Source organism: Cygnus olor, chromosome 10 (genome assembly GCF_009769625.2).
Source record: "Cygnus olor isolate bCygOlo1 chromosome 10, bCygOlo1.pri.v2, whole genome shotgun sequence".
NCBI lineage: Eukaryota > Metazoa > Chordata > Aves > Anseriformes > Anatidae > Cygnus > Cygnus olor.
This window is the reverse complement of record NC_049178.1, coordinates 12,324,022-12,349,611: the sequence shown is the minus strand read 5'-3', so window position 1 is coordinate 12,349,611 and position 25,590 is coordinate 12,324,022. Positions and strand designations below refer to the sequence as shown.

The window sequence follows — 25,590 nt, the reverse complement described above, 5'->3', positions numbered from 1 at the left end:
TAGGTAGCTGCTAGTTCAGGGCACACGAGGTAGAGGAGAATGTACAGACTGTTCATGAAAAGTCAAAGCTCTACTTATGGTTACTCAGGTTTGTCAAGCCATGATTTAGGTTGATGCCTCACACTCTTTTATGACACCTATATATTTTGATGTTATAATGTGTCTTTTCTGGCTGCCTAATTTTGTCAGTCTGTACGGTGTGCCCTTTTCCCTCCCATGAGAGACTCAAGCTATTCACTTCAACTGGTTTTAATATACTGCCACCTGAAACATGAAGCAAGCATCATGTTGATGGGTTTTGGCCAGAAACCATAGAGTAAAACATCTTTATCCTCCCCTCTCCAGGCCTCTGGCAGGCTGTGCTCTTGCCAGCCAACTCAGCAAATGCCACAAGCAGTTCTGGGTCTGAAGTGCCAAAATGCTTCTTCATCCTCCCTTGGCAGCAGAGGAGTGGGGCAGCTCCGTCCAGTTCTCACCCACGAAACCAAGCAGCTTCAACTGTGTAGTAGCCCTGTCCCCTCGTGCCCTTTCTCAATGCAGCAGATATTCTGGGAAGGTCTTTTTGGTGGCATGAACATAAATGACTGTTTTTAGCTTTTCTTTAAAACATCCTATTGGAGACATCCATTTCATCGCATGCCAAGCAATGTGCGGCTCCCAAATTAGCAGCAGCTTCTTGTATTTGTGGTGCAACTGGAGATTCTTTTTTTCCTTTAAGATGAGATTTCTTTGCAGCAAAAGCATTAATAGCTGTGTGAAAAGATTTCTAATTACAAATTTCAGCTCAATTACTAATTAAGTCTATTGTCAGACTGAACAACTTCTTAAAAACAAATTATGGACCAAAATATCTCTTTTGTAAGTAGGTTTTTCTTACTTAGTAATTTTATTGCTTTTGTGTAAGTTGTCTGTGCATGAAACAGCTGAGTTTGGTCCAAAATAAAGATGTTGCTGCATTTCAATCCAAGCAACAACTCTGGTATTAGGCTGGCACCCAGTTACCCTCCTCCACGTGGGCCATCCAGAGTTAGTGTTCCCAGGTCTGCAAAACTTTCTGCTGGATGTGTTCAGGTCCTGTTGGGTTATCCCGATTTTGTTTCCTAAGGAAACAAGACTTCACCTTGCTGCCTGTCCGTGAGCTTTCCTCAAAACTTGTAAGCTCTTTGACAACTTTAACCTAACATCATAGCAGTCCCAAACACAACCGGACCCTCCTACAAAACCGTAGATAGCTTTTGTGCCACCGTGCCTCAGCCCATGCTGAGCTTTGCATGGGCTCTTCACAAAGCCCAAGCTTTGCTCCCTTTTCACCATTTGTGGATATACTCCTGCCACTGTAGATGATACTTGTTCTCAAGGGGATCCAGCAACTACGGTGAAAGCTGCCTTTTGGACATGAGGCGTGGGCTGGTCGGTACACAGGCGTTATATCTCACAGCACGCCTGAACAGGGCCTGTAGGTCAGCACAGGTCATCCTGCTTCACTTTTAATTTCAGCAGCAAAAGCAGCAGGCACTGGCTTACTGCAGCAATTTCTTTCTGTCCAGCTCCCTATCTCCGCCTCGGTGCAGGACCAGGTGGAGAAGAACTGCTTGGGGTGAAGCATGAAGCATCGCACCCGGTGCGCCAGGCCCGTGTCCCACCACGCTGCCACCCAGACCCCAGCCCCAGCAGCGGCCTTGGGTGCCTTTGGCCGGTGTCCGTTCCTAAGAAAGAGTTAAACCGCTGTAGGCAGGCCACGAGGCTGCAGCTTGGGGAGGCAGCTCAGGCACCGACAGCAGCCTGACATTGCCTTCAGAGGTGCTGGAGGCTCTGCCAGCACTTGCCGAGAGGGGGTGGGGGAAAGTGTGTCAGGCAGCGCGGCAGCCGCAGCCTCTCCTTGCGCTCAGCCCCGCTGCCGCAGCCCGGGGGCTCCCAGCGTTGCCCCCCCCAACACCGGCTGCCTGCATTTCGTCTGATTTCCCCCTTGTGCTCTTCTTCTCCCGCTGCCTGAAATCCCCATGAAGGACAGAGGCGGGCCGGCAGCTCCCCCGGGGGCCGTCCCCGCCACGGGCGTGAGGGGCCGTGAGGGACCGTGAGGGGTCGCCGGCCTTGAGGGGCTGTGAGGGGTCGTGGGGAGCCGTGAGGAGCCGTGAAGGGTCCTGGGGAGCCGTGAGGGGTCGCCCTCCTGCCGCCCCCCTGCCGCCCCCCGTCCCTCTCAGTCGCCTCCTCTCCAACTGGAGCCTCGGCGGCCGGTCGCTCCGAGCCGGGATTTCTAGCTCCACCGCCTTCATCTTCCTATCGATAGGACCGGGGAGCCCCACTAAAGACGTTTCTTTCTAAAGGATCGCAGCGGCTTTGGGTGCCTGCAAACTGGAGCGGCCAGGACGGTTTCTTTCTTTTAATTCCTTTGGTTCCCGGGCCGGGGGGCGGCGGGGAGCGGCGGCTGCGGGGCGCTGGATGACTTCCTAGGCGACAGCAGGCATGCTGTGTGGGCTGAAAAAGGACTTGCAGTCAGACTTTGGTGAGTGAACCTATATATATATATATATGTTATTTTATTTTTCTCCTCTTCCAACAGTTTACTTTTGTTTGTTCTGATTTCCTTTAACCACCTTAAATATCGCTAACAATTCCATGAGCTACTTTCTGCGGGGTGTGTGCGCGTGTCACAAATCTAAACCTTTGCATACAAGCTGGGACTGAATTGCTTGAATTTTGAAAACAGGTCCCTGCTTCTCCGGAAAGGATTTGTCCTGAGAGCCCCCTCCAGGCCGCCCCCCCAGGGCTGGGAGCTGGCAGCCCCCAGGTCTGTTCTTAGGGCAATGCTGCGGAGCCCGTGCAGCTGGCTTTATTTTTTTCTTTATGAAAAGCTAAAGGTAGCTCTCCCGTTTTTTGAGATCAGCGTGTGAGTGGGCTGGGCATCCAGCTGTGGTGAATGGAGGGCTGCTGGTGGGGAGAGGGCTGAGGGGCTCTGCTGACACGGCCGGATCACTGCTGACACCCCTACCTCCAGTGTCATCTGCTGCTATGCTAACAGATATTTCAGCTTGTGCCAGAAATCTGCCATTTCAACAAGATGCTAACCCCTGTCTTAGAAACCTGGAGTGAGTTACCGTGCTACTGTGGAGTGTAAAAAATCTCTTTCATCTCTGCAGAAGAGTGGGTATGTAAGTGTAGAAAGGCACCTCTGCAGAGGGCACAGCCACCACAGCCTGGCCCCAGGCTCTCCAGATGGACGGGCTTGGGTATTTCCAGCTGGGTGCAGTGTTCTGGTACTTCGTTGCATGCTGTAGCTCGGCTTGTTGCAGCTAAATGTACTGCATGGAGCATGCTCTTCTGCTCTGATGCAAGCATTTCCCTTCTGCAAGCAAAGATACTGGAGCTGGAAGTACAGTGGCATTTTATAATCATTTTACATTGCCTAAAGCAGTGCAGGACTGACTTTGTACTCTCCTTGGTGTACAAATGCTAGATGCCCTGAAGCATGAACCTAACTTTAGAATTCTTTTTCCCAAAATCTGAGAAGTAAAGTCAACCAGGTGCAAAGCAGCTTAGCCTGGCTGTATTGCCTAATTCCATGGGTGTTGACTAGATGCAGCATCCACTCACCGAAGCAGCACGGCAATGAGTTGTCTGGGGGCCGGGGCTTGTATCAAAGCTGCCTGAGCCCTGGCGATGAGCCCCGGTAGGCAGCAGAAGTCCAGGCACGTGATTTAACAGGGCAGGAATGCAGCCGTTTCGTGGAAAGATCAAAAAACAGCTTGGCAGGAGCTCCTATTACTCTTGGGGCTGAGCCATAAAATGGGCCCCAAGCTCAGAGGTGGCTGGCACCGACTGCACTGGAGGAATCTCCTGGATGCCTCCAGCCATGGAGTGGAATCTTTTGTCCAGTTCCTTGTCACCAGAGGCATCTGGTGCTTCATTCATGCAAGTTCCAGTGGTTGCTGTGTTGCTGCAAATTGTGATGTTGTCTGGGTGGTGGGTGATGGAATGAGAAATATTCTTGCTCTCAGCCCCAAACCATTTTTGTAGGACCTTGGGTCAATGTTGTGTGTAGTTCTGCCACCAACAAGGCAATGGTGCGGTCAGTGAGCTGGTGAGGAAGCCTTCTTGAGAGCCTTACAGCTTGAGCTGGTGGCACTCCTGAGGACCAAGCCCATGCTTTTCAGCAGCCAGTAGGTGCTGGTTTCCTCAGCATCCTGCAGGTGAGGCCATCCTTTGCACCTGCCACAGAGCAAAGAGAGATGGAGGGAAGGGTGACCACCTTGTCTTGTGTCTGCCCTTCCTCCTTCTCTTAGTCAATTTCAGTGCACAGAGAAAAGCTTTGAGGGGGACCAATTACTGTGCATTGCGGCTGGTTTTGCTGAGGCTTAATGGGCTCTCTTGGTCACTCAGCTGGGTTCTCAATGCTGTTGTGTTTTTTTTCCTGGCTTTTCCATGAGACTCCTCTCCTCATCTGGAAATCAGCTGAGACAGAAGCAATAAAGTGGACTGGTTTCATATCACTTATTTCAGCATTTTAGGTGTGATGGGCAAGATCAGAAACCAGATGCATTTTTTGATAGAGGCATCCAACTGTTCAGGAGTGCTTCCAGACTTCCTAGGCCCACCGTTATTGGGGTTCTCATGATTTCTTAGCTCTCCACCAGCCACTCAAAGGTTCTCTGGTGGGACATTTTTGTAACACAGATCTTTTGTCTGTCTCTCAGAGGGGAAGAGTCAGAAAATGCAAGGGGTCGTGGAAAGGTGGGGTGACTTTTCTGGTTAGAGTAAGCTTGTGTGTGGCTCTGCAGTAGTGTGTTTCCAACAGAGACATGGCAATCAAATCCTTCTTGCAATCACTTCCCCGAAGTGCTTTATGGCCTTTCTGAAGTCCGGGAAGATGCTCTGCGTTTTGCTCTAGTAAACTTCATGTTCAATGAGTCCTTGCTGCAGGATCACTGCAGGAGTGGGCAGTGACAGAGCTCACCGAATCTTTTCCTGCTGCTGCTGCAGGTGACCAGCTGAGGATCCCAGCACAAACCAGCCCACGTTAAATGGTTAACTGACTGCAGCACAGGCAATTTCAGAAACCCCTTGTATTTCAGCTGTATCTGTTTGGGTGTGACTTAGTGTTTTTTTAATTTTAAAACCTGGTTTGTATAGGAAACGAAAGAAAGACAGTAGATCAGTATGTTCTTCTGTGCTTTTCCCTTCAGTGTTTTTTTTTCCCTTCTGTTAGAAGCTATGCTTTTAGTGTAATTGAGATGGAAGGAGAGCAGTGAGAATTTCCCGTGCCTTCTTCCTGAGCAGCAAGCTTCATCCTTAATTTACAGGGTGGGAATGACCACGAAAAATGACTTGTTAATAGGTCTTTGCCTCCTTCCGCCTGGTGATTTTCAGGGAATCAGCTCCCCTGTTCAGTGCTGTGCTTTCTCTGCGATAGCCCTAGATCTTCCCAACTTCCCAAATAGGCAGGGGGAGAAACAGAGAAACAATATCTGAAAGGGACAGAGAACTAATGTGAGGCACTAGAATAAGATGGGGTAATCTTTATCTATAAACCTTCTAGGAGGAAAGATTTTATCTTTCTTATTAAAGAATTTATCACAATAGTGCTATTTAATAAAACTCCTGCTCATCAAGCTGCTTACATCACCTGTCAGCTTTGCCTCAGTGGCAGCAAAATGAAAGATTACGAGAAAAGGAAGCTGGTGTGCACGTACCAAGACAGACGTCCTGGGGTCTGGAGCCGAATCGCAGCGATCTTAATTTCCTTGAGCCAAAACTGGACAGAGGGTTTGAAAAGTCACTGAGTTTGTCTGGGCCCTTCCTCTGCACTGAACTATTATGTAGCCATGCCTATGTTATCATCCATCCACCTTGCGTGTGAATGGATCCATGCAGGAAACAATCTGACAGCTCAAATTCTTTCACTAGACCTAAATGCTAAGGAAAGGCTTTCTGCATTTCTGCAATTTTCTTTTCTGCCTTATCTGCAGTTGTGGTGCCGCTGCTTCTTCTCCTAACACAGGTGACAGATTACTCCTTCCCTCTGTGCATCACTCTTCTCAAAGCTCCCTCCTCTCTTCTCCTTAGGGTAGACAACCCCTTCCTCCCTAACTCTCAGAGGCTGTGGTCTTCTGCGTGTCTGACCACACTGCCCTGCTTCAGTCTGAAGGAACTCCAGCTGGACCACATCTTTCTTGAACAGTGGTGTCAAAGTCCGGGTACTGCATTCAAGCTGAGGCTTTTTATCAGGGCTGGGTGAAATGAAAAGAGAATTTTACAGATCTTGTAGGCTATACCCATCTCTGCATACCACCTGGGTCCTTGTTTTTCTGGTATATGGCATGGCACTGTGGAATTTTGTTTCGTTTGTGATCCACAGTATCTGAAGAGTCCACCTGCAGAACTGTCACTTAGATGTTTTCCCCCATCCTTTGTTCATTTGGTTATTCCTGCCCAGGTCTGGTAACTTGCATGCACCTCTGTTGAGTTGTATGTTTGTTTTCTCAAACATGTATGAATCATTCTGGTTTCAAAATTTGTTTTCCAGCCTACTTCCAATCTCTTGTGACTGGTGCCTGTCAGTGAACTTGCTAAGAGCAATCTCTCGGCAGTCATCCAGGTCATTTTATGAATACCTGGAGCCTTACCAGAGTGGGAGTGCACCCCCACAGACCTTCACTTAATACATCCGTCCCTTCTGATTGTGCACAACTGATGAATTTTCTCAGTGTGTGGTTCCCCAATCAGTTTTGCATACACTTCATAATCATCTGTATCCTGCTTCCCAAACACGCCTATAAAAATAGCACATGAAATGGTGTCAGAAGCATTTCTGAACTTGAGGTATAACAACTTGCCTTTTCTGTCTACCCAGAAACGTTGCTCTGCCACAGAAAGAAGTTGCGTGGGCTTCTTGTTGACTTCTCTATGGTAGATCCGGGTTTGCAGTTAGTCCTCCCCGTTCTCTTTTAGCAGCTCACGCATAGATGGGCAATTCCGGGAACTGAGGATAAGGGGATGGATTTGTCATTCTCTTGCCCCCTACGCTGATATTACTTCTGTTTTGTTTTGTTTGAGCTCAGCATTGCATTTTGCTCTTCTGCAGTCTTGTGATGTCTTACCCATCCTCCTCAGGGGCTTAAGAATACCTGCTGATGGCTTTAGGACTTCGGTGGCTAGCTCTCTCAAGTTTTTTTTTTAAACTATGTTAAATATAAATGAACTGATCTGTGCAGTGAAAATGGGTTCTTGCTCTTTTCTAGAGATGGGCCATTCCACCAAATTGCTTTTTGTGGAACACACTAGACAAAGTGATGTCCTAAAACTTCTCCTGGCCTGTAGAAATGAGTTATCTATTTTTTTCTTTCAGTTCCCTCCCTTCTGTGTATGGAGATCACAGGGGTTTCACTCTTAAGAGATTGTACTCATGCACAGCTCATTAGTGCACACTTGTAGGCAGAAGGATGTTTTTAATGCAAAAGGCAGACAGATCTAATAAAAATGTCAGCCCTTAGTGTCAGCTCAGCAACTGCTCTTGAGCTTTTCTCTCCAGCCCTGACTTGGAGTCCACGCTTACCTCCCTGCCAACCTGCTGAAGGAAATCTCATTGCAGCTGGAAGAGGTGCGCTCTGGCTTCGAGTGACCCCTAGTAAGGGACCGACCCCATGTGCTGCGTTATGTCTGGCTTTGGGCTTTCTGTCCAGGTTCATTACCCTTTATGATGTTTGTTACGCTTATTTAATCCACATATGCCAAGGATAACCACAGTGCTGAAGTGTTCGTATGTGCCAGGGCATGGAGGATTTGATTTCTTTTGAAAATGGACTGTTAAAATTCCTATTTGCTAGTGGATGCCAATGTCTATGGCTTGTGATATGATTTTCTTAAGTAGATGATGTGCAGTTTTACGTGGAGGATCAGAAGAAGGCACCGGGCAGGTTGGAGAGAAAGGTGCCTGTGTTTGATGTTTAACCGTGGGTAGGTGTCGCAAACAAAAGGAACAAAGAAGTAATAACAACCAGAAAGAGGTGCTGCTGCAGAACCGGAGGAGAGAAAGTAGAGCACAAATAAATATTTAGCGATGTTCATCAATTGACGATTGAATGCCAGCAGGCATAAGAACATTTAAGGCTCTTTTCAGCTGTCAGTTCGGATACCGCATAATTTTCAGCATGTGAGTAATCCCATCAGGGTGTGCATGGTCTTAAGCCTCGCTGGGACAGGAGCCCCGGGTCATTGTGCGGCTGTCTGCTCGCGGTGGCAGGGTGCTGGTTCGAGACAAGCGTGCTTACGTGGGAGTCGGGGAATTCTGCTGCTGTGACAGTCTGACTGCCAGCCTGCTTCTGAGGGGTTTTTAACAGTATTATTATTCTGTTCGTAACAAGAGAAATTACTAACCGAGCTTGATGTTCTCAGCTGTCAAATTTATTAATCTGTGCATTTTCAAATCAGTCTGGTAACTTCAGAGACATGCAGAAGCACACAGGATGTTACACGATTTTCTCTCCTTCCATTCCCAACAATCGCCGTCTCCAATTTTTTATTTCAATGGAAGTATTTTTTTTTCTTTGGCCATGTGTTTTTGTTCAAGGATCTGATAATTACATGCTCGGAGATGATGGCTTTTCAGAAGTATCTTTTCCCAGCAATTTTCAACTGGAGATGGGGATAAAAATATCTCCCCAGTTTTTTATCAGAAATGTTTTCAGTAATGTGCAATTATGAGCTCTGCCTTCATTCAATTCATCCTGGAAGAATTTGCTTCACAGGGAAATTCGTTTCCTAGCTGCTGGAGTTGCCAGCATCGTTTGGCAGCTGCAGGTTTTTGTGGGGAGGAGGGAAAAAAGGCCCAGAAATGAAAATTACTGTGAAGTAAATTGGTCCCAACACCTGGAAGCCATGAAAGGATGGAATATCATATTTTTTTGTTAAATCATTGTTAAACTGCTCCGCATAGCAGTCCCAAAATGGCCTTGTAAGTTGTTTAGCATAGCTGGGGTATGAGATGATCCCACTTAGTCATACTTCGACTGATCTGCTTCTTACTGTGCAAGTTCAGGAAATCATGTCAGAGAGGTGGAAGGAGTTGTGGTTTTCTTCCCAGTTACTCTCCAGCTTCCAATCTCGGTATGTAATGGTCGCTCTCTTGGTATAGCCTAACGAAGCTATAAGTTAAGAGCTGGCGATGCTGGGGAGAGCAAAGGTGGCGTGCAAAAAGAATCGGAATGCTTTTGTGCTGGGAGACAGGAACTGGTGCCATTAAGAGCGAGATCTGGCTCCTTGCTGCCCTGGCGTGTGGATGCAAATGGGATTTGGTGTGTCAGCCTGCCTCGTTGCACCCTCCTCCTTCCCAAAGGAGGGAGGTGGGTCCCTGATCCTGCGTCTGCTGCCGTTTTGGGGGTCACGTGCCGTGGCGTTCCCAGCTCCTGAGTGACCCAACTTGCTCAATTTCTCAAATAACTCTTCCCTCCCAGGTCCTGCTCCCTCCTCCGTGCCCTCTCGATGCTCTGCGAGCCGACAGCTCCAGCAGGCACCGTCCCCTGCCCTGCGGGACCTCTCGCCATGGCGAGGTGTGATGGCACAGCTCCCGTCAGCTGCTCTTCCCAGCCCAATAACTGAGCTAGGTCCTGGACCTGCTCCTCTGTCTTTGGGCAACCGTGCGCCTGACCGTGCAAATGATGAAGGTGCGAGTCAAACCTCTGTCCGGTCCCCTCTGACACGCCGCCAGCCTCGGAGGAGCCGTCCCAGCAATAAATTTGCTCCGCCACTGGGTCTCAGTGGAGATCCCCTCCGTTCCAACTGTCCCTGCGATGCCTGATCTGTTCGGGGTAACATCCACAGTGGGTGGGTCAGCCCGAAATCTGAGGGACGTCGCCAGCTCCTGCCCTGGTGATTTATAGGGGATAATTTCTTTGCGGAATGCAGTGCTGTTTGGGTAGGATTAAACTCTTGGCAGAAGAAGAATGTACACATTTTGCTAGATTATTTTTTTAATAATATAATGCATTTCCCGTATAGCCTGCTGTGTAAACAGATCGTGTTCCTTCCTGCCATGAAACGCCGCGCTGTGCTGCTCGTGCTGCAGCCGTACCTCGGCCCTGCAACCCAGAGGGCAGGGGGGCTCAGGGCAGATTCCCTGCAGGTCCATCCTCTGCTGACTCCTCTGCAGCACGCATCGAAGCCAAGCATGGGGATGAAGCGTGTGTGGGGGTAGGAGTGGACGAGGTGGTGGTCCTGGGGCAGAGCCACAGGGATATGCCTGAAATCCAGGGAAACTGGTGGGGAGTTGCTTAGGTACGCACAGATCTGGACCAAGGTCACCTGTAAACCTTAAAATCAAGGTGAAGGCAGAAGGGCTCTGAGCCAGAAGGCACATCTGGTTTTGCTCCAAACCCAGGTTTTGCCCCATGGTCTGTTGCTTCCTTGCCTGCCTTCGCTGTGCCGCCCGTGGCTCTTTTCCCTGGCGTTTCCCCACTCCTCGCTGCTGCCTCTGGGCGGAGGTGAACGTCACCCAGCTCCAGGCCCGGGTAGCTGCTGGTGAGGCTGGCAAAGAGACATAGGACGAGGGAGAGAAGCTTGTTTATTAATAATAACAACTTCAAAAAAAGAAATCAGAGCAGTCCCCCTTACTCCTTGTGCTTCAATGCCCCCGACCTCCCGTCCACCACGGCTTGGCAGGGGGACGAGCGCTCGCCCTGCAGAGGCCGGGGAACCAAGCTCTTTGCAGGCTGTGGCTTTCTCTGCCGTCTGAAAGTCCCTTTATCATTCAGCAGCCAGCTCGAGCAGTTCCATGAGCTATAATAGGCAATTAGCTCCTAGCAGATTTATGTGCCACTGCATTTTGTAAGCAAACAATCGTGTGTGTTTAATCATTAAATGGATCTGCTGTGCCTAATGTTCACGGAGCCCATCTTTTGTCTCCCTGCGCACCCACTCAGCCTTCTCGCACCCGTTTTACACCAGTACAGACCCGCTGGCACTGATCCTTGTGCAGGGCATGGTTACTGCACTGCTGGGCAGCTGCTTTTGGTTCCAGCAGGCGGTGGCAGGAGGCAAGCACTTGCCAATATCTGCTCCTGGAGACATCCAGGCCCCATCCGGAGGTCAGCACAGAGGGAAGGGGAGATGCCTGACCCTGTGGTGAGGGGCTGTGCTGGCACTGGTGATGGGTGGTGATTTATGCAGCGTCCCCAGGCTTCCCTGGGGTTTGGAAAGTAGTTGGGTTTTGTACTTGTAGTTAATTTTAGGAACACCTGAGCACACTGCTCTGCCACACGTCTATTACACACTCGACAGAACCTGCTGGTTTTAATTTTTATTAGCACAAGTGGCTTGTTGAATCAAAATTAAGTGCATATTTGGGAAGCATAATGTGAAGCATTACACTTAATGGGCTGTGCTCCTGACATGAGTCTTCTCTCTCCTCGATACTCTGCGGTTTTTTAGCTACACCTACGTTTTCCCTGATCTCCTTGCCACTTCCTACCCTCCGTGAGCTGCACAACTTCCAGCTGTGCCTTTTCAGATACGTCTTACTGATATCTTCTCAGATCTGTGCTCCTCCAGCCCCTTTGGCTGGGGCAATTTTGGATTTTAAGCATCCAAAAAAACCCAAAGGGAAAATTAATGCACAGGACTGTGCAGCTCAGATTCTGCAAAGAGCAGGATTTCAGCGTGAAAATCCTGAGGCTGTCCCTGTTTGCTCAGAAAGGTGCTCACGAGAGTGAGCGTCTCTTGTGAGCCTTTCAGAGGATGGCAGAGCCCAGCTTGCAGCAATGTGTTCTGATTTCCACCAGGATTTTCCATGCCTTTTGGGAATTTCTGTGCTGGCAATAGCTGAGACTGTGTTCTCCCCCTGCTTTGTGTTACCCGTACGATGTGAAGCAACTGGAAAGCAGACAACCGTTTGGATGAAGGCAGCTACATAAAACAGCTGGAGTGCATTAATAACTCTGCTGGAGCGGGGTCTTGTCCATTTTTCATACTAAGCGGATGCTCGCTTTCATCGCAGTGGTGCTGTGCTGATCTCTGGACATCCGCCTGTTTGGAGGATGGGATGTCAGCCAGGGCAAGCCAGGGGGAGCAAGAAGAGGGGCAAAAGCAAGAGCAGGGCTTGCTGGAAGCAAGATTTAATGGGTATTTCAGGTAAATTTTTTAACAGCTGGCTTGATGGGGTCAGACCACACCATTTCCAACATCAAATATCTTTGAGCTTTGAAACTTCCTTATTTCATCTTGTTGTCCTGCTAAATCTGATAGTCCCTGACTCTTTGATTTCTCGCTTTCTCCTTCCCTCCTTTCATTTTAAGCAAGGCTCTTGCTTAAACTTCCTTTAGTCTTTTAACTATAAGCTTCTTCCATCTCTCGCACAGCTCCTGTGAAGCCTCCTGACACAGCTGAAGATAAAAGCAGCCCAGGCGTGTACATGGGCCATTGCATAATGGATGGTTTGTGTGTCAGGGTCTGAAATCTACATATGTTTAGATCAGTCACGAAGTGGGAACATCTGTATATATTCATATATAATGGCTTTTGCCACATGAATGAATAATCCAACTCCCACGACTTGGTATTTACTTTTTTTGAAACATTGCTACTTAGCTAAACACTGAGGGGAGAATCACATTTACGGGACTTAAGTCTTAGTAAGGTTTAGCAGAGCTTCAGGGATAAGCTGGAAACGAGTCTAAACGGGATGCCGGAAATCTTTCCTTTAAAACAGTTAATGCTGCCTGCTGCTTCTGATTTCTTGACTCCCACCGGTTTTTAAACACTTTGCATCAGAATGCAGTGCAAATCCAGGATAAAGCACCTGATTTGCAGCCTACTGCATTGTGTGTCTTCTCTTAAGATGCAATCTTCCAGCAGTACTGGCTGTCTTTGGGGTCCTCTAAAAGAACCAGGGTTGTCCTGGTTCACCAGACTGCTCTGATTTTTCGCTGCTCCTTTTGAAGCCATAGCCTTGCTGAGACGGTGAGATCAGGGCAGTAGCAAATAAGGTCATGGGCAGCTTTGATACCTGCTTCTCATCGTTATTTGACTTTTTCATGCTAGTGCTGATGGCATCCTTTAGGTTTTATATAAATCTGTTTTCTCAGTTCACCCCTAGACCCCTTGCTCAAGCTTTTATTAGATGTTACCGCATCGAAGTGCATCTCTTCTGTTGCCTAATTTGCTTGTTTGTTGTTTTTTTTTTAATTGTTTTGGTTTTGCTTTGTTTTGTTTTCTTGTGATTTGCATGAGTTTTCTGCTCGCTGTTGTCCCTGAGATTGATTCAAACCACGCATGCGCTTGCATCAGTCTCCACCACCTCTTGACCTGGCACAGCAAGCCTCGAAGATCTGGTTCTTCATTTCCTCTTCTGGTCCTTCCCTTGCACAAGCGCAGGCTTGTAGCCGGGGGCAGAGAGAGGATGGCAGCCTGGACAGGGGCAGGGTGACCTTCCTCGCAGCCAGCCTGCCGGGCTACCCTTGCACACCCCTTGTTAAATCTTGCTGGTGCAGGGGCTGCTGATGTCCAACTGAAGTTACTCCCAGAGCTTAGCACAGAAGGAGCTTTTTCCCTAGTAAGAAGGGTTTTTCCCCAACTCATCATTATCTAAGAATCTCTTCAGAATCCTGTGGGTTTTCCTCTGCCCTGTCTACTGCCTGCTACAAGGAATTTTCTATTGGCCACATCCCTGCCAAACTGGGAGAGGTTACCCAGCTGTAGCAAAGCCCAGAGGAAAATGCTCTTGTCTCAGCTGACTAATTTACAAGCTCAGGGATATCCAGTGGCATTTTTTATTTCAAAGCTCACGCTGTCTCTTTCCTTCTCATCTGTGTATCTGTTGGGGAGGGGTATTCTGGTTTTCCTCTCTGAGCAGGGAAAGGTAGCACAGGGAACCAGGGCGCACACTGATTTTTGGCTCTGCTTGAGAAACACTGATGTATCCTCCTTCTTCAGGTGGGGATGGGATCTCAAGATCTGAGCTGGCCAGAATCACGGATAAAAGTTGTGGATGAAAATGACCTTTTAGTGAACTGTGTTTTCTCTTTTCAGCTAGTCTCAGCCCAAATGGCCATCTTCTATTTTCTTTTTTTAAGACCATTTTTTTTTCAGTCCAAATGAGCCATTCACAGTCCAGTCTCAGCTCCTGCATTGTACAGGTCAAAGAGCTTAGCCCAACTACTGTGAATCATGCTCCAAATCCCTTGTCAGAGGGGTGCCGAATGATTTATAGAAAGCTTCCCATCCGTTGTAAGATGCTCAGTAACACAATGTCCAGCAGGTTAATTCTTTCCATGGGGTGGAAAGGGAGGACACACACACACATTCCCGCATCTGGGCTGAATTTCTACAGCTTTCCTTCCCAATTTCTGGCTCTTCTATCTCTCCATTAAGGACTTAGGTGCTCTTACCCCATGCTTGGGCTCAGGGGTCAGATTGCCTTTCCCTCTTCTCTTCAGTGCAGCACTACTTTGTGGTCCTGAAGCTCCCTCCCTCCCTTCCTGGGAGACTTTGGGGCATGCTTCTCTTGTGCAAATCAGGATGAGGCTTCTTCATGAGCCAGAAGCAGTTTCTTTCCACCAGGAAGTTAACCTCTTGATTTGACAGTTCTTTGGTGAGACCTCGGAGGATGGAAGACAACAGGTACCGCTTTTAATGCAGAGATCACAGGGACCAAAACGGAGCTTGTAAAAGCAAAACAGGTCAAAGAATTTCTTATCGCCATCACTGCAGCAAGTTGATCTCCATTTCAAAAGGTGGAACTCCTGACTCCCCCGTCCTGCTCTTCCCATGCTGTTGACTTGCGCCACATATTCACAACAGGGCCGTGACACGAGGGTGCTTTGTGCTCAGCGCTGCTGGTGGCACCTGGATCCTGCCTCCCCATATCCTCCCTACACCTCCCTGCATGCACTCCCGATGTTAGGTAAGCCAGATCTGGACTGACCAGGTTTTAGGGTTGGTTGGTTTGGTTTTCTTCCTTAGGAAGAGGTCTTTGTTGCTCAGAAAACAAAACATTTTGCCTATGGACATTTATAAATTTTAACTATTGATGTATTCAAAAGAAAAGCTTACCTGCCTGCGTGTGCCTTTAGACAAACTTTTCCTGCTGGGAGGCAGCTTAGTGCCAAACCCTGTGCAGTGAAAGCAGCTGTGTGATGTTTTTCATTAAAACAAAGCCTGGTTTTGCTTTTTGACTAACTCCAGGGCTTTTAAACAAGCAGGCAGTAGTGGCCGCTAGGTTTAGATGGCACCAATTATTTGGGTGGTATGGTCTAATAAACTGACAGTATTTAATTTCGTCTGCTTGAAAAGCCACAATAGAGCTGTCTTTTTTATTTGATTTCACTCCACAGTCATTTAGTAGGGTATTTGTTGCTTGAAAGAAGGGAAGTCCCCAGGGTCTGGATTCAGCCGGCTGCGTTTCTTATCCATCTCCATATTCAAGAAAAAGTTTGGAAGCTTGCTTGGAGTTAATGGAGAGAATTGTATTCCCTTGCCAGCTAGGATTTACTGCTGCCTGCTGCCTAGATTAATAAACCCAGTTGTGTCTAGAGAGGCATTCTTCCTTGGGAACGGCTTCAGACTTTATTGGTCATTTCTCACCCTATTACAATTGCTCACTTGGATAACTTTCACAAAAGATCAGTCTGAAAATGTATCTTATTCCTCTTTAATTTTTTACTTTTGAAAGGTAGTTTCTTCAGATAACACAATCAGGAGATCAGCAATATTTCATCTTCCTAGCTTATTGTTGGGCTCTCCCCAGTACAGTCTATAGTGCTTAACAAAAGAAATTGCAAAATTGACTGGAAAATGTAACTTTAATAATATCATTTCAGGCAGTGGAACCATTGAGAAATAATAATCTCATTGAGTTGGTTTCTGCACTATTCTTGTCCCTCGTGCACAAAATTATTGCACATATTATGTGCACGCACGCGTGGATGGGACCTGCAAGGGGGTAAGAAGGTGCGTAGTTTCCCCTGCCAGCACCTCGTTCATAAACATAAAGTGATGAAGCTGTCTTTAAAATTGCCTGGGAGGGTGAGAGGGATTTTGGGAAGTCTCTCTCTCCCTTCCTCTATTTCAGTTCTTTTACATTAGAAATGCAAATCTTGCTGGGGAGTGCTTAAGAAAATGGAAGTGAAGAGGGCTCTCTGGGTGAAAAGGGACCTTTTTTGAAAGGGCCCTTTTTCATATGGACTTTTTTGAGGATGTTTTGGAAGAGATGGATGAAGGTGAAGATGTTTTGGTTTTGTATGGGGAAAGCTGTTTCTGCTAAGGACCCAGCCTATGTGGTCCTCAAGGAGCTGTTAGTAAACCTGAATAATGCACGAAGCATATCCTCACCAGAATGGGGAAAGAGTTGTCCTTGATATTTTTAAATTAGAGAAAGAAAAGAAACCCCAGGCTACTTCAGAACAACAATATAATCTCCTCTGTGAGCAGAGGAACAAATGAACCCTAATTTTCAACAGTTCTGCACCCAATATCCCTTATTCTTATCCTTACCACGTAAAAGAAGGTGGGTGGTGAGGCTGGTCTAGAGCTATTTACACAGCAGCTCTCTTTGCTTTGCTTTTTTGGGACTTTTCTACTCAAAACACTGTTGTAATGAAAGTTACAGGACTATAATCCTCTTTCAGGCTGCTCTCCCTCCCCACATGTTGAAGGATATTGGCCACTGGCTTCCAAAGGTGCAAAAGGACAGTAGATGGATGGAGGGACAGACAGCCTGCAAAGTTAATTTTCATAGAATATCAAGAAAAAAAAAGAAAGAAATAAAAAGAAAAAGGACATGTGTTTAACAAAAATTTTCTGGTCAATTTTTCAAGTATTTTCCTCTTTCTTTCAGTATAGCTCGAGTGGAAATTACCAGCTGCTTCCAGGTCCTCTATTGCACCCTCCTTCAGATACGCTGATTCGATGAAGTTGCTCTGAGATGGCTTCCAAAGCACTAACGGGTGGCAGACAATGCACTGTAGCAATGTCTCTGCTATATGAAAACAAGACTGTAATGGCAGGTTGGCTGCAGGTTCTTAAATCACGTCTTTCTCATTTCTTCCCTTTTTATGCTTTTTTATGGAATGCTGTGTATTTAAAGAAAGCAGGAGGAGTGCTTCATCTTGGCATTGCAAGCTGGGTCCAGCATTCGTTCTTATCGGATGGGGCTTGGATCAGCCCTTGGGAGGTATCTGATATCCTGTGAAAGTTGAATTAAATCTTTCCAAAGCCTGGCTTCACTGCAGAGCCAGCTGAAATGGGCTTTGTGCACACACACACAAATTAGATCTCCTGATTGACTAAATGTTAAAATTCTGTTCTCACTTCTCTGTGAGACACAGGAGTCTTCTTCCACCAGAGTTAGGAGCATGTTGAGGGCTTGCAAGGGGGAAGAAGCATGCTCTGATATCTCCTGGAAGCCAACCTGCTTGGTAGCAGAGGCATGTTGTGGCCCGTAGCTTGGTCTCATAACGGCTACTGCTATGCAAATAATTATCTACATCATTTCTGCTTGAAAATGGTTGCTTGAAACAAATTGTTCCTTTAAAAGTAATTTTGGTTTCTTATTAAAAAGAAAAAAACACAGAGGAACAAAGCACGGAGTTTCTGTTGAACAATAGGCTATTGTATCTTTTACAGATCCGTTTCCTGAGAATAAAGCAGCAGGTGGTTATGAAATTAGACGTGCCTTAGAAGGGCTGGTAGATAACTGAATGCAGCCTTCAGAAGAAAAGAAGGGGAGACGCAGAGGGCGTGGGGAGATGGAATTCGTGCTGTGTGTATCAGGGAGGGGGAATTCAGACTTACAGCTTCCTCCTGGAATAACCTCAAAGTTTGGGCAGGTTCTCCTGGCTCTGATGGCAAGAGCAAAGGCTGTACAAGTGGGAGGAGGAGATGCCACAGCAGCCTCTGCTTGCGGGCACGCTCCCACCCCAGGGAAGGGAGCAAAGCGTCATTGCAGTGGAGCTGGCACAGGTACTGGTAGCCTTTTGGTGACACTCTTGGGACATTGTTATTTTTTTCCCCACCAGAAGTAGCTGGGAAAATGGGAGGAAGGTCAGTTGTCGTATTTGGGGCGAGGACTTTGTTCCAGCAAGCACGGGTATTGTATATGGTGCTACCGTCCTCTTTGGCTGTGCTCTCAGATAATTTGTGGTAAGAAAAGTCAAAGAGGAAACGTTTCCCCAAGCCCTCATTTGTCTTCCGCATAACTCATGAATGCGTGCTGTAAGGGGCTTTATTGCCACTGAAGGGAAAATTACGAGGCAATTCTTAGCAACAGGCAGCCCCTGCCATTTGTGCCACAGGTGCGGTGGTACGTAGATTTATGAAATTAGGGAGGGGCTGCTCCCAATATAGCTCAGTCTATTTCAGTCTGAGTTCACCGATCAGGGGAGACTTCTTGGGTAATCTGCCTGGTGCAGAGAAGGGAAGAAGCATTTCAAACCCCAGCCTGGGTTTGAGCAGCTCCCGGGGGAGAGCTGTGTTTCAGATGCTCTGTGGTGGAGGTGAAAATGAGAGCTGTGGTGGGCACTGGGTTTTTCAGCTGGTGTACTCCCAAATCCTGGAGAATAAAGGGGAAGAAAATAGTGTGTCTTTTAAAAGGCTACGTTTATTTATTATTTGTCTTTTGGAAGCAGTCAGCACAACAGTCATTGTCATCAAAATGAATTTGTGCTGCGGAATCCCAAAGCTTTAGTGACTTCTTTCTTCTTGTTTTTAAGCACACTGCAGGAGCATGGGCTGCCTCGCCTAAGGATTGAGAATATTTGTTGCTGGATGCTTGGGCTGGTTTTATGTAGGGCAGAAGCATGAACTCTAGTTCAACTTTTGCAGTATTCTAGGAAATGCAGTCTGGAGATCCCTTGCAGGTTTTTTTTTTTTTTTTTTTCTTTTTCTTTTCCTTTTTTTTTTTTTCTAACATTTGTTTGGGTTCTGTTTATGTGAACTCGTGTACGACTTTTCCAAGGGCCTAAGGAGTTTTGGACTTAATTGAGCAGAAGAAAATCCCAGCCACCCTCCAAGGAGGGTGGGATCTGTTGTGGAATCAGACTCTTGGCTGAAGCAGAGGCATGGTGGGAGCTCTTGGGCTGCGTTGGACTCTGTAATTAACTAGCTTCATGCAACCTATTTGTAACAGCATTGAAAATGGGCTTTTTGTTTTCATGCCCTTGCCTCTCTCTGTCTGCTTGTCTCTTGTGGTAAAGGCTAAACACTTGGGAGACGGGCAGCCACTGCCGTGCTGCTCTGACACAGACCAAACGCAGCCATCCCCACCTGCACGGCGATGTTGAAATAACCCAACGTCCCCCAAAAGGGATGTGCTGGAGCTTTGGTTGCGTAGAGCCTTAAAACCAAACCCAAAGGTGCCTAAAGGTATGGATAGATGATTCTAATCTGGTTTTCAAGCACGTCTACATCTTCAGGCACTCAGATAACTTTAAAATCCCGTGTCTTAGAGAGCAGCTGCCAGGAGGCTGCAGCAGGAGGCTGACCCCCTGCAGCTACCTGACCCACTCTCACGTGCCCCTCACTGCTCCTTATCTGACTGCAGGTGAATTTCTCCTCTGACTTGCAGAAATAACTCCTCAAAATGGATCAAATCCCACTTAGTTTTGGTTGTTTGGGTTCCTGCTTCCAGCCCTGGGCTTTTATTCTAGCAAAAAATAGTGGCTTGCGTTGGCATGAATAGCATTTGGTTCTGAATGCTGTTTTAGTGTTCATTTCTCTAAACAAGGAGTGCAATTACCTTATGGTGAAATAACTGTCTCCAACTGTCTTTTTTCCATTAAACAAATGGGAGGTTTTACCTCTTGGTCTTCCTACAAGATTAATGCACTTTCTCTGCGGGAACTGTCTTCAAACGATCGAGGAATCTGAACAAGTTGCAGACAGGAAGCCTAATTGTCCCAGAGCCTTGTTTAGCCAGTGACGATATTCATTAAGAAGTGATCTGTGTTAATAACACAGACTAATAACTCTTCTAAATGAAAAACCCTTCCTTTTTCCCCCCACAGGCAGGGATAATGAACTCCTAAATCAGTGCTCTTTCCGAGAAAGCTTATTTTTTTTGCAGAGGTTGGCTTAAGACCTAGCTGATGACAGAGGATCCTCGTGCCTGTGCTCACATCTCACTGGGAATTTAACTAGGAAAAGCTGCAACTTCAGCTAAAGCCAGGGGATGTTTTTCCTTCTCTTCTTCACCTGTCAAGTTTGGTTTTGAGGGAACGAGGTGGGATTATCTCCTCTTTTTTTTTTTTTTTGGCACTGTATGAGGTACGTTACAACTCTACAACACTTGCTGCGGGGAAGGAAAGCTCAGGGCTGTGTGTAGAAAAAGAATTTAGGGGAACTTTCCTGTATTGACAGACTCCTATGGCATCAATGTATGGAAAGCATCGTGCGCTCAGTTTTATTGAGAGTCTTATGTACTTGGTGAGCTTTTCTGAAAGGTCTAGGGCTGGCATCAACACCGCTGCTTGAAAACACTAATTACAGAATATTTTCTTTGGAAAAAACTTGGCCTGCTTGGTGGGTGAGAAGAAGCTTGAAAAATACACCTCTAATGGCTCCAGCACGGATTGCTTGTAAAAAGAATCTGCAGAGGCTTAAAAAAAAATACATTATTTTCTGATTTTAGGGATTGGAGAGATTCATGAATTTTCAGTGCTTTGGTTGGCGCTGCCTTTGGGCCGGCTGAGCAGAGAGCCTGCTGCTTTCCCTCCGAGTCGGTGCTGTGCTAGGCAGGGGAAATGAGAGGGAGAGAGCAAAAAGAGCAGGAATTCCTTATTTTAAAACCCAAAGTAATCCCCCCCAAAGTGTCCCCATTAATACCAGCTTGAGTGGCAGAGCAGGAAATGGGCTGCAAATGAACAAAGAGCCGCGCAGCGGGGATGCTAATGCGAGCAAATGCCAATTCGCACTTCGGCAGGTGGCATGTGGCAGCTTCCTCTCCTCTTCAAACATTTTAGCCAGATAATGAGTGAAAAAAACACAAACATTTTTAGCATAATCAACTGCATTTGGAAGGGAGAAGCGATAGAGGAAGGGGAGCTGTGGTGCTAACTATTTGCCAGCCCAGCCGGTGGCCGAGGACGTGGGGGGCTCAGTGCGAATTGCCGGCAGCGTGGGTCCCAGCTCTGGGCTGCCAGGGGCAGCGGATGGCACACGGGCGAGCTGCTGGCTTGCTGAAATGGCAGCCACGTCTGCCTGCCAGCAGCTGCTGGGGCCGGGAGGGGGACAGCAAAACGGGGTTTCGTATCGACAGGGATTGGGGTTGCGATGGGGAAGTGAAGCGCAGAGGAGTGCCGGTGGCTGTCTAGTCCAGGGCGGTGTGTTTATGCGAAGCAGATGGTTGACTGCTTTCCTCTGCCAGCAGATTATGGAGCTGGCTCCGAACCATCTTGCGTGGCTCCTCGGGAGTGCTGGGTTCCAGTCGGTGGCAGAGTGATGCTCCCTTGGGTGTTCTACCCGGGGCAGCGCTCTCGCATGGAAGGTGAGGGTCCCAGGGTATTTTGCAGGGTATTTTACCTCGTGCTGGGTATCCTGAGCTGCCGTTTCGAGGTTCCTCCTCTAACATGCTCCTGCATTTGGGAGAGAGGTGAAGGGAGGTTACAGCCGCTGGGCTGAGCGGTGTCGGCAGGCAGCAGTGGGATCGGTGTCCTGGTGCTCCTCTGGGGGACGTCTGCCCTGTACTCCCAAACCATCCCGGTTTTCTGACTCTGCAGTTGTGCAAGGCATGGGATGACAGAGAGGGTAAGGCAGGACATTAGGAAAACCTGCTGGAGATAGAAATTAAGATGAACATGGCCAACAAAGGTAAAGAGTAAAAGCTCTGAATCTTTATTGTTACTGAACACCTACAGAAGAGGAGATGGCAGTTGGGTTTGCTTTGTTTTTAAAAACTCGCATGCTAGAGCCAACTGCCATGAGTAAATTAAACTTTCCAGAGTCATTAAGCCCAGATTAACCTTGTCCCTGACTTCCACATCACCCGAAAGGCCATTGCCATTACAATGCAAATTTAATTTTCAGGCTTTCTGCTCCTAGCGTTGATGCCAGGCTGTACCAGCACCCATATGAAGTCTGTGCCTTGACTCGGTGCTTGCTGTAATAGCCAAGCCATAGCTGCTGATTTTGCTGTCAGCATTGAGTCATGCTGAGAGATCTTCATGGTCAGGGCAGTGTTGTTTTATCCTCCTTTCGAAAGGCAGAGCCTTGTTCTTCCCCTGTTTTGCAGAGGCCCTGGAACCTTGGGTACCAAGGTTCAATGTTCTTTGGACTTGGCACTGCTTGCTGATGGTCTAGTGCCAAGTGCTAATTCTTGCTTTATTAGAAATCTTCAGTTTAATGGTGGTGGAAAAGCCTTCAAACTGACACGGGAGAAAAATCTAAGGTCTGAACATCCATGTTATCCCTCTGTGGGCTGCTAAACTTGGGTTGAAAAACCGACGGGTGCTTATTTTTCAGCTTAAGCTTTTTATGCTTAAAAGTACAGGTTTGGGTCAGCCAAAACATTTCACTGAGTTTTGTCAACTTGTGAAGTTACTTCAGCTGGGGCGTCAAGAATTAAAATTGAAATATATATGTGTGTTTTGCCTTTTTGGAAACTACCTTATATGGAAACATGTTTCATTTTGTCTTTTAAAAATGCTCAAGCCCTTGAGTAAACTCCATCTCTTGGTGTTTAAACGTAACCCACATGATTCAGTTTACACCATCATTTTTCTGTTTGTGGGGAAAGTGGGCTGCCAGCAAACTGAACGTCAGTTTTGCTTGCTCTGTGGACAGACCACTGAACAGAAGCTGTTATTCCCCTTGTACACAGCGAGACAAAAACTCCTCTGTAACTGAAATACGAGTTACTGGAGGGCTGTGGACAGGAGCATGTGGCTGGGTTTTTCGGTAATCTGTATTTAAGCTGTCATGGACAACTTCTAAACCTTCACGGCAACTGGAGAATTGGGAAGGGCAATCCAGGAATGCGGGCACTGAGAACGGGAGTTATTTGATACTGCATAGTTACTGGAAATTATTGCTTGACAAAGCCCCAGCTTTTTAGGAAATGCCAGAAAAACAGACATTTTAGATATATGCCAATTAAATGTGTGGAAACATGCTCTCTTCTCTGCAGATACCCTCTCTGCAATATAGGTGTCTTCCAATAGGAGAATACAGAGATATTTAAATACTTTACATTTAAATTTCAAATTATGCCACACAGTTGCATATTTTCTCCTCCACACTATTTTCTCCTCCTTCTTTTTTTTTTTAAAGTCTCTTAAGAGAAGGTGCTCTCTGTACTGTACAGAGGCTGGAACAGCAGCAGGAAAATGTGACTTTGAAATAATGGGATCTATAAGAATAGGCAATTTCGTTCAAGTATAGTGATTTAGTGCCCTGTTAGTGTCCAGATGTATAACTCCATTTCCAGAGACCATAAGTTTCTTCACAAGCATAATGACAGGCTTAAAACTTGTGAGACTAATGCCACGGCTCTCTCTGTCCTCAGCTGTTCCACATAATTACAGGAGCAAGGAAATTTCGTTCTCTCCTAATGGATTAGCTCCCAGAGGAATAAATCAGATAATGTTATTGCACCACTGCTGTCTTGTTTCTTTCCCTCCATCCCTAAAAGGCTGGATAGCCCCTGTGACGCAGCGAGAAGCCGGGGCTGGCAGTGATTTTTCTCACCCACAGTCTGTGATGGGGTCCTGATCCTAATTCCAGTGTCAACAAGGACAAACTTTTTGAAATGCTGTGGTTTTGCTGTTGTTTGTTGCTTTTGACACTAATTTCAGTTTCTGTGTTTGCTCTGTCCTCAGATGATGGCCCTTACTCGAAGGGGAGCAAGGACTCCGGTGGGATGGATGCAGCCCTGGTCTCCAGGAGGCAAAGCATCCCAGGTAAAGGAGGGGACCCACTCCTCCAACACTTTGGGGCATGCATTACGCTTTACCTGGCTTTACCCCAAAAGAGTAACCCCCCCATTTTGGTGTATCTAACAGCAAGGCTTTTGCTGGAGGGCAGAAATGGATGGCAGTAGCCAGTCTCAGTGAGCGGTATGGTCCTGGTGCAACTGTTGGTCCAGTGTGGAGCCATTAATGGTGGTCACAGCGAGCTGGGGGAGGATCGGTTCCGGCCCTCAGCTGACACCTGCAAAGAGGAAAATAATGGCAAAGGAGAGAGGGAAGAAGTGCTGCCACATCAGGCTTGCAGGGCAGGGGGAGTCTGGCAGCTCATCTCCTTCCTAATAAAGCACGGGGCTTGATTTTGTCTTCTGACCATTAATAACCCAGATTTGGTTTTGTGTGTTGCAGAGCCTGGGGAGGGAGCAGGGCCCTTTTGTCATTTGAACATCAAACTCTAGGCGTAATTGCCAATAGAAGAAATCCAAGATTACTCCCATATGGCACTTAAAGGCCATGTCTTGAAGGACCAGATCCAGCTTAACCAGCTCACTTTCACATCTTGTGTGTGTCTCTGATAGCAGCAGTAGATTTATGGAGGCTTTGGCTGATGTCCCTTATTGTTCACCTTGATAGATTGATCTCAGGAACCTGCCTTTTTCCAGAGCAGTGGTTTCTCCTTGAACCCACAACAATGGGTAATTGCACTCTGGGAGTTCTCATTTTAAACACTTTTCAAGGATCAAAATTAAACCCCATTGAAGAGCTAATAATCTCCCCTCGCGGCACCATCTGTGTTGATCAGTCACGTCTGTAGCTGAGAGGAAATTTGCAGGATAGTGCCGGATGGCGTTCCTTCCAGCATGGTGGGGAGCCCCCACAAAGTTTCTGGCAACCCCTGGGATCCTGGGCTGGTGAGTGGAGAACTAAGTTACTGAGTTGGCAAGGGGTCAAAGCTGTTTGAGCTTAAAGAGCAGGAGCATTATGGACCTTATGCATTATGTTTTGCAACAAGCTGCCGTTACCACGTTAAATAGGGACCCAGCAGTGCCTGAATGCCTTCCAGACTGGTGCTAGATTGCAAAGAGGTTCTTCACTCGTGTTAATCAAGTGCACGGGTTGTTCTTGGAAGCACTTCACAAAACAGGTAGTGCATGGCAGGACGTGGTGAGGTGCAATTTCTCGAGTCACGATGGCATTACACAAGGAGCAATGTGCTAATGATGAGGCATTGTGGTGCCAAACGACACGTTTTCTCCCCGTGGAAGAGGACAGAGAAGGGAAGCCCTGCACGAGCACAGATCTGCTGTGTCAGTGTGTTAAGACAACCTGCCTTGCTCTGGAAATCATAGCATGCAGGAGGTTTCAAATGTTCCCTCTCGAAGCACAGCACCTCCTTTAAGCCTTGTGGGGCTTGCTGTGTGAATGATCTCATGGGTCATTTGCAGCGTGGGTTTTGTTCCACAGCCATGGCACTGCTTTTGTCCACTTGCTGCCAGTGCCCATCACCGCCTCCTCCTGCATGGCTTTGGAGAAGGTTGCCCTGTGTGAGGGAGGCTGGTTTTCTCCTGTAAAACTGGGAGGATTTTCAGTACCCAGAGAGAGCGGAGGTGGATGGATCATGTTGTAGACAAATTCTACAAAAGCTTCTTAGAGGAGGCTCTGGCAAGGGATGAAAGTCATCTCATTTGTCCCGGGGCTAGTCGTCCTCTGA

The 25,590-nt window shown here is 47.3% G+C and overlaps 1 protein-coding gene across 1 annotated transcript in view; it reads left to right on the top strand.

The window, feature by feature from the left end:
* The window catches only part of GRIP2 (glutamate receptor interacting protein 2), a 103,441-nt gene that overhangs the window by 21,232 nt on the left and 56,619 nt on the right, over nt 1-25,590 (top strand). The window contains 1 exon segment of the mRNA XM_040568428.1: nt 23,793-23,873. Within this exon segment, the coding sequence (XP_040424362.1) occupies nt 23,793-23,873 (81 nt within the window).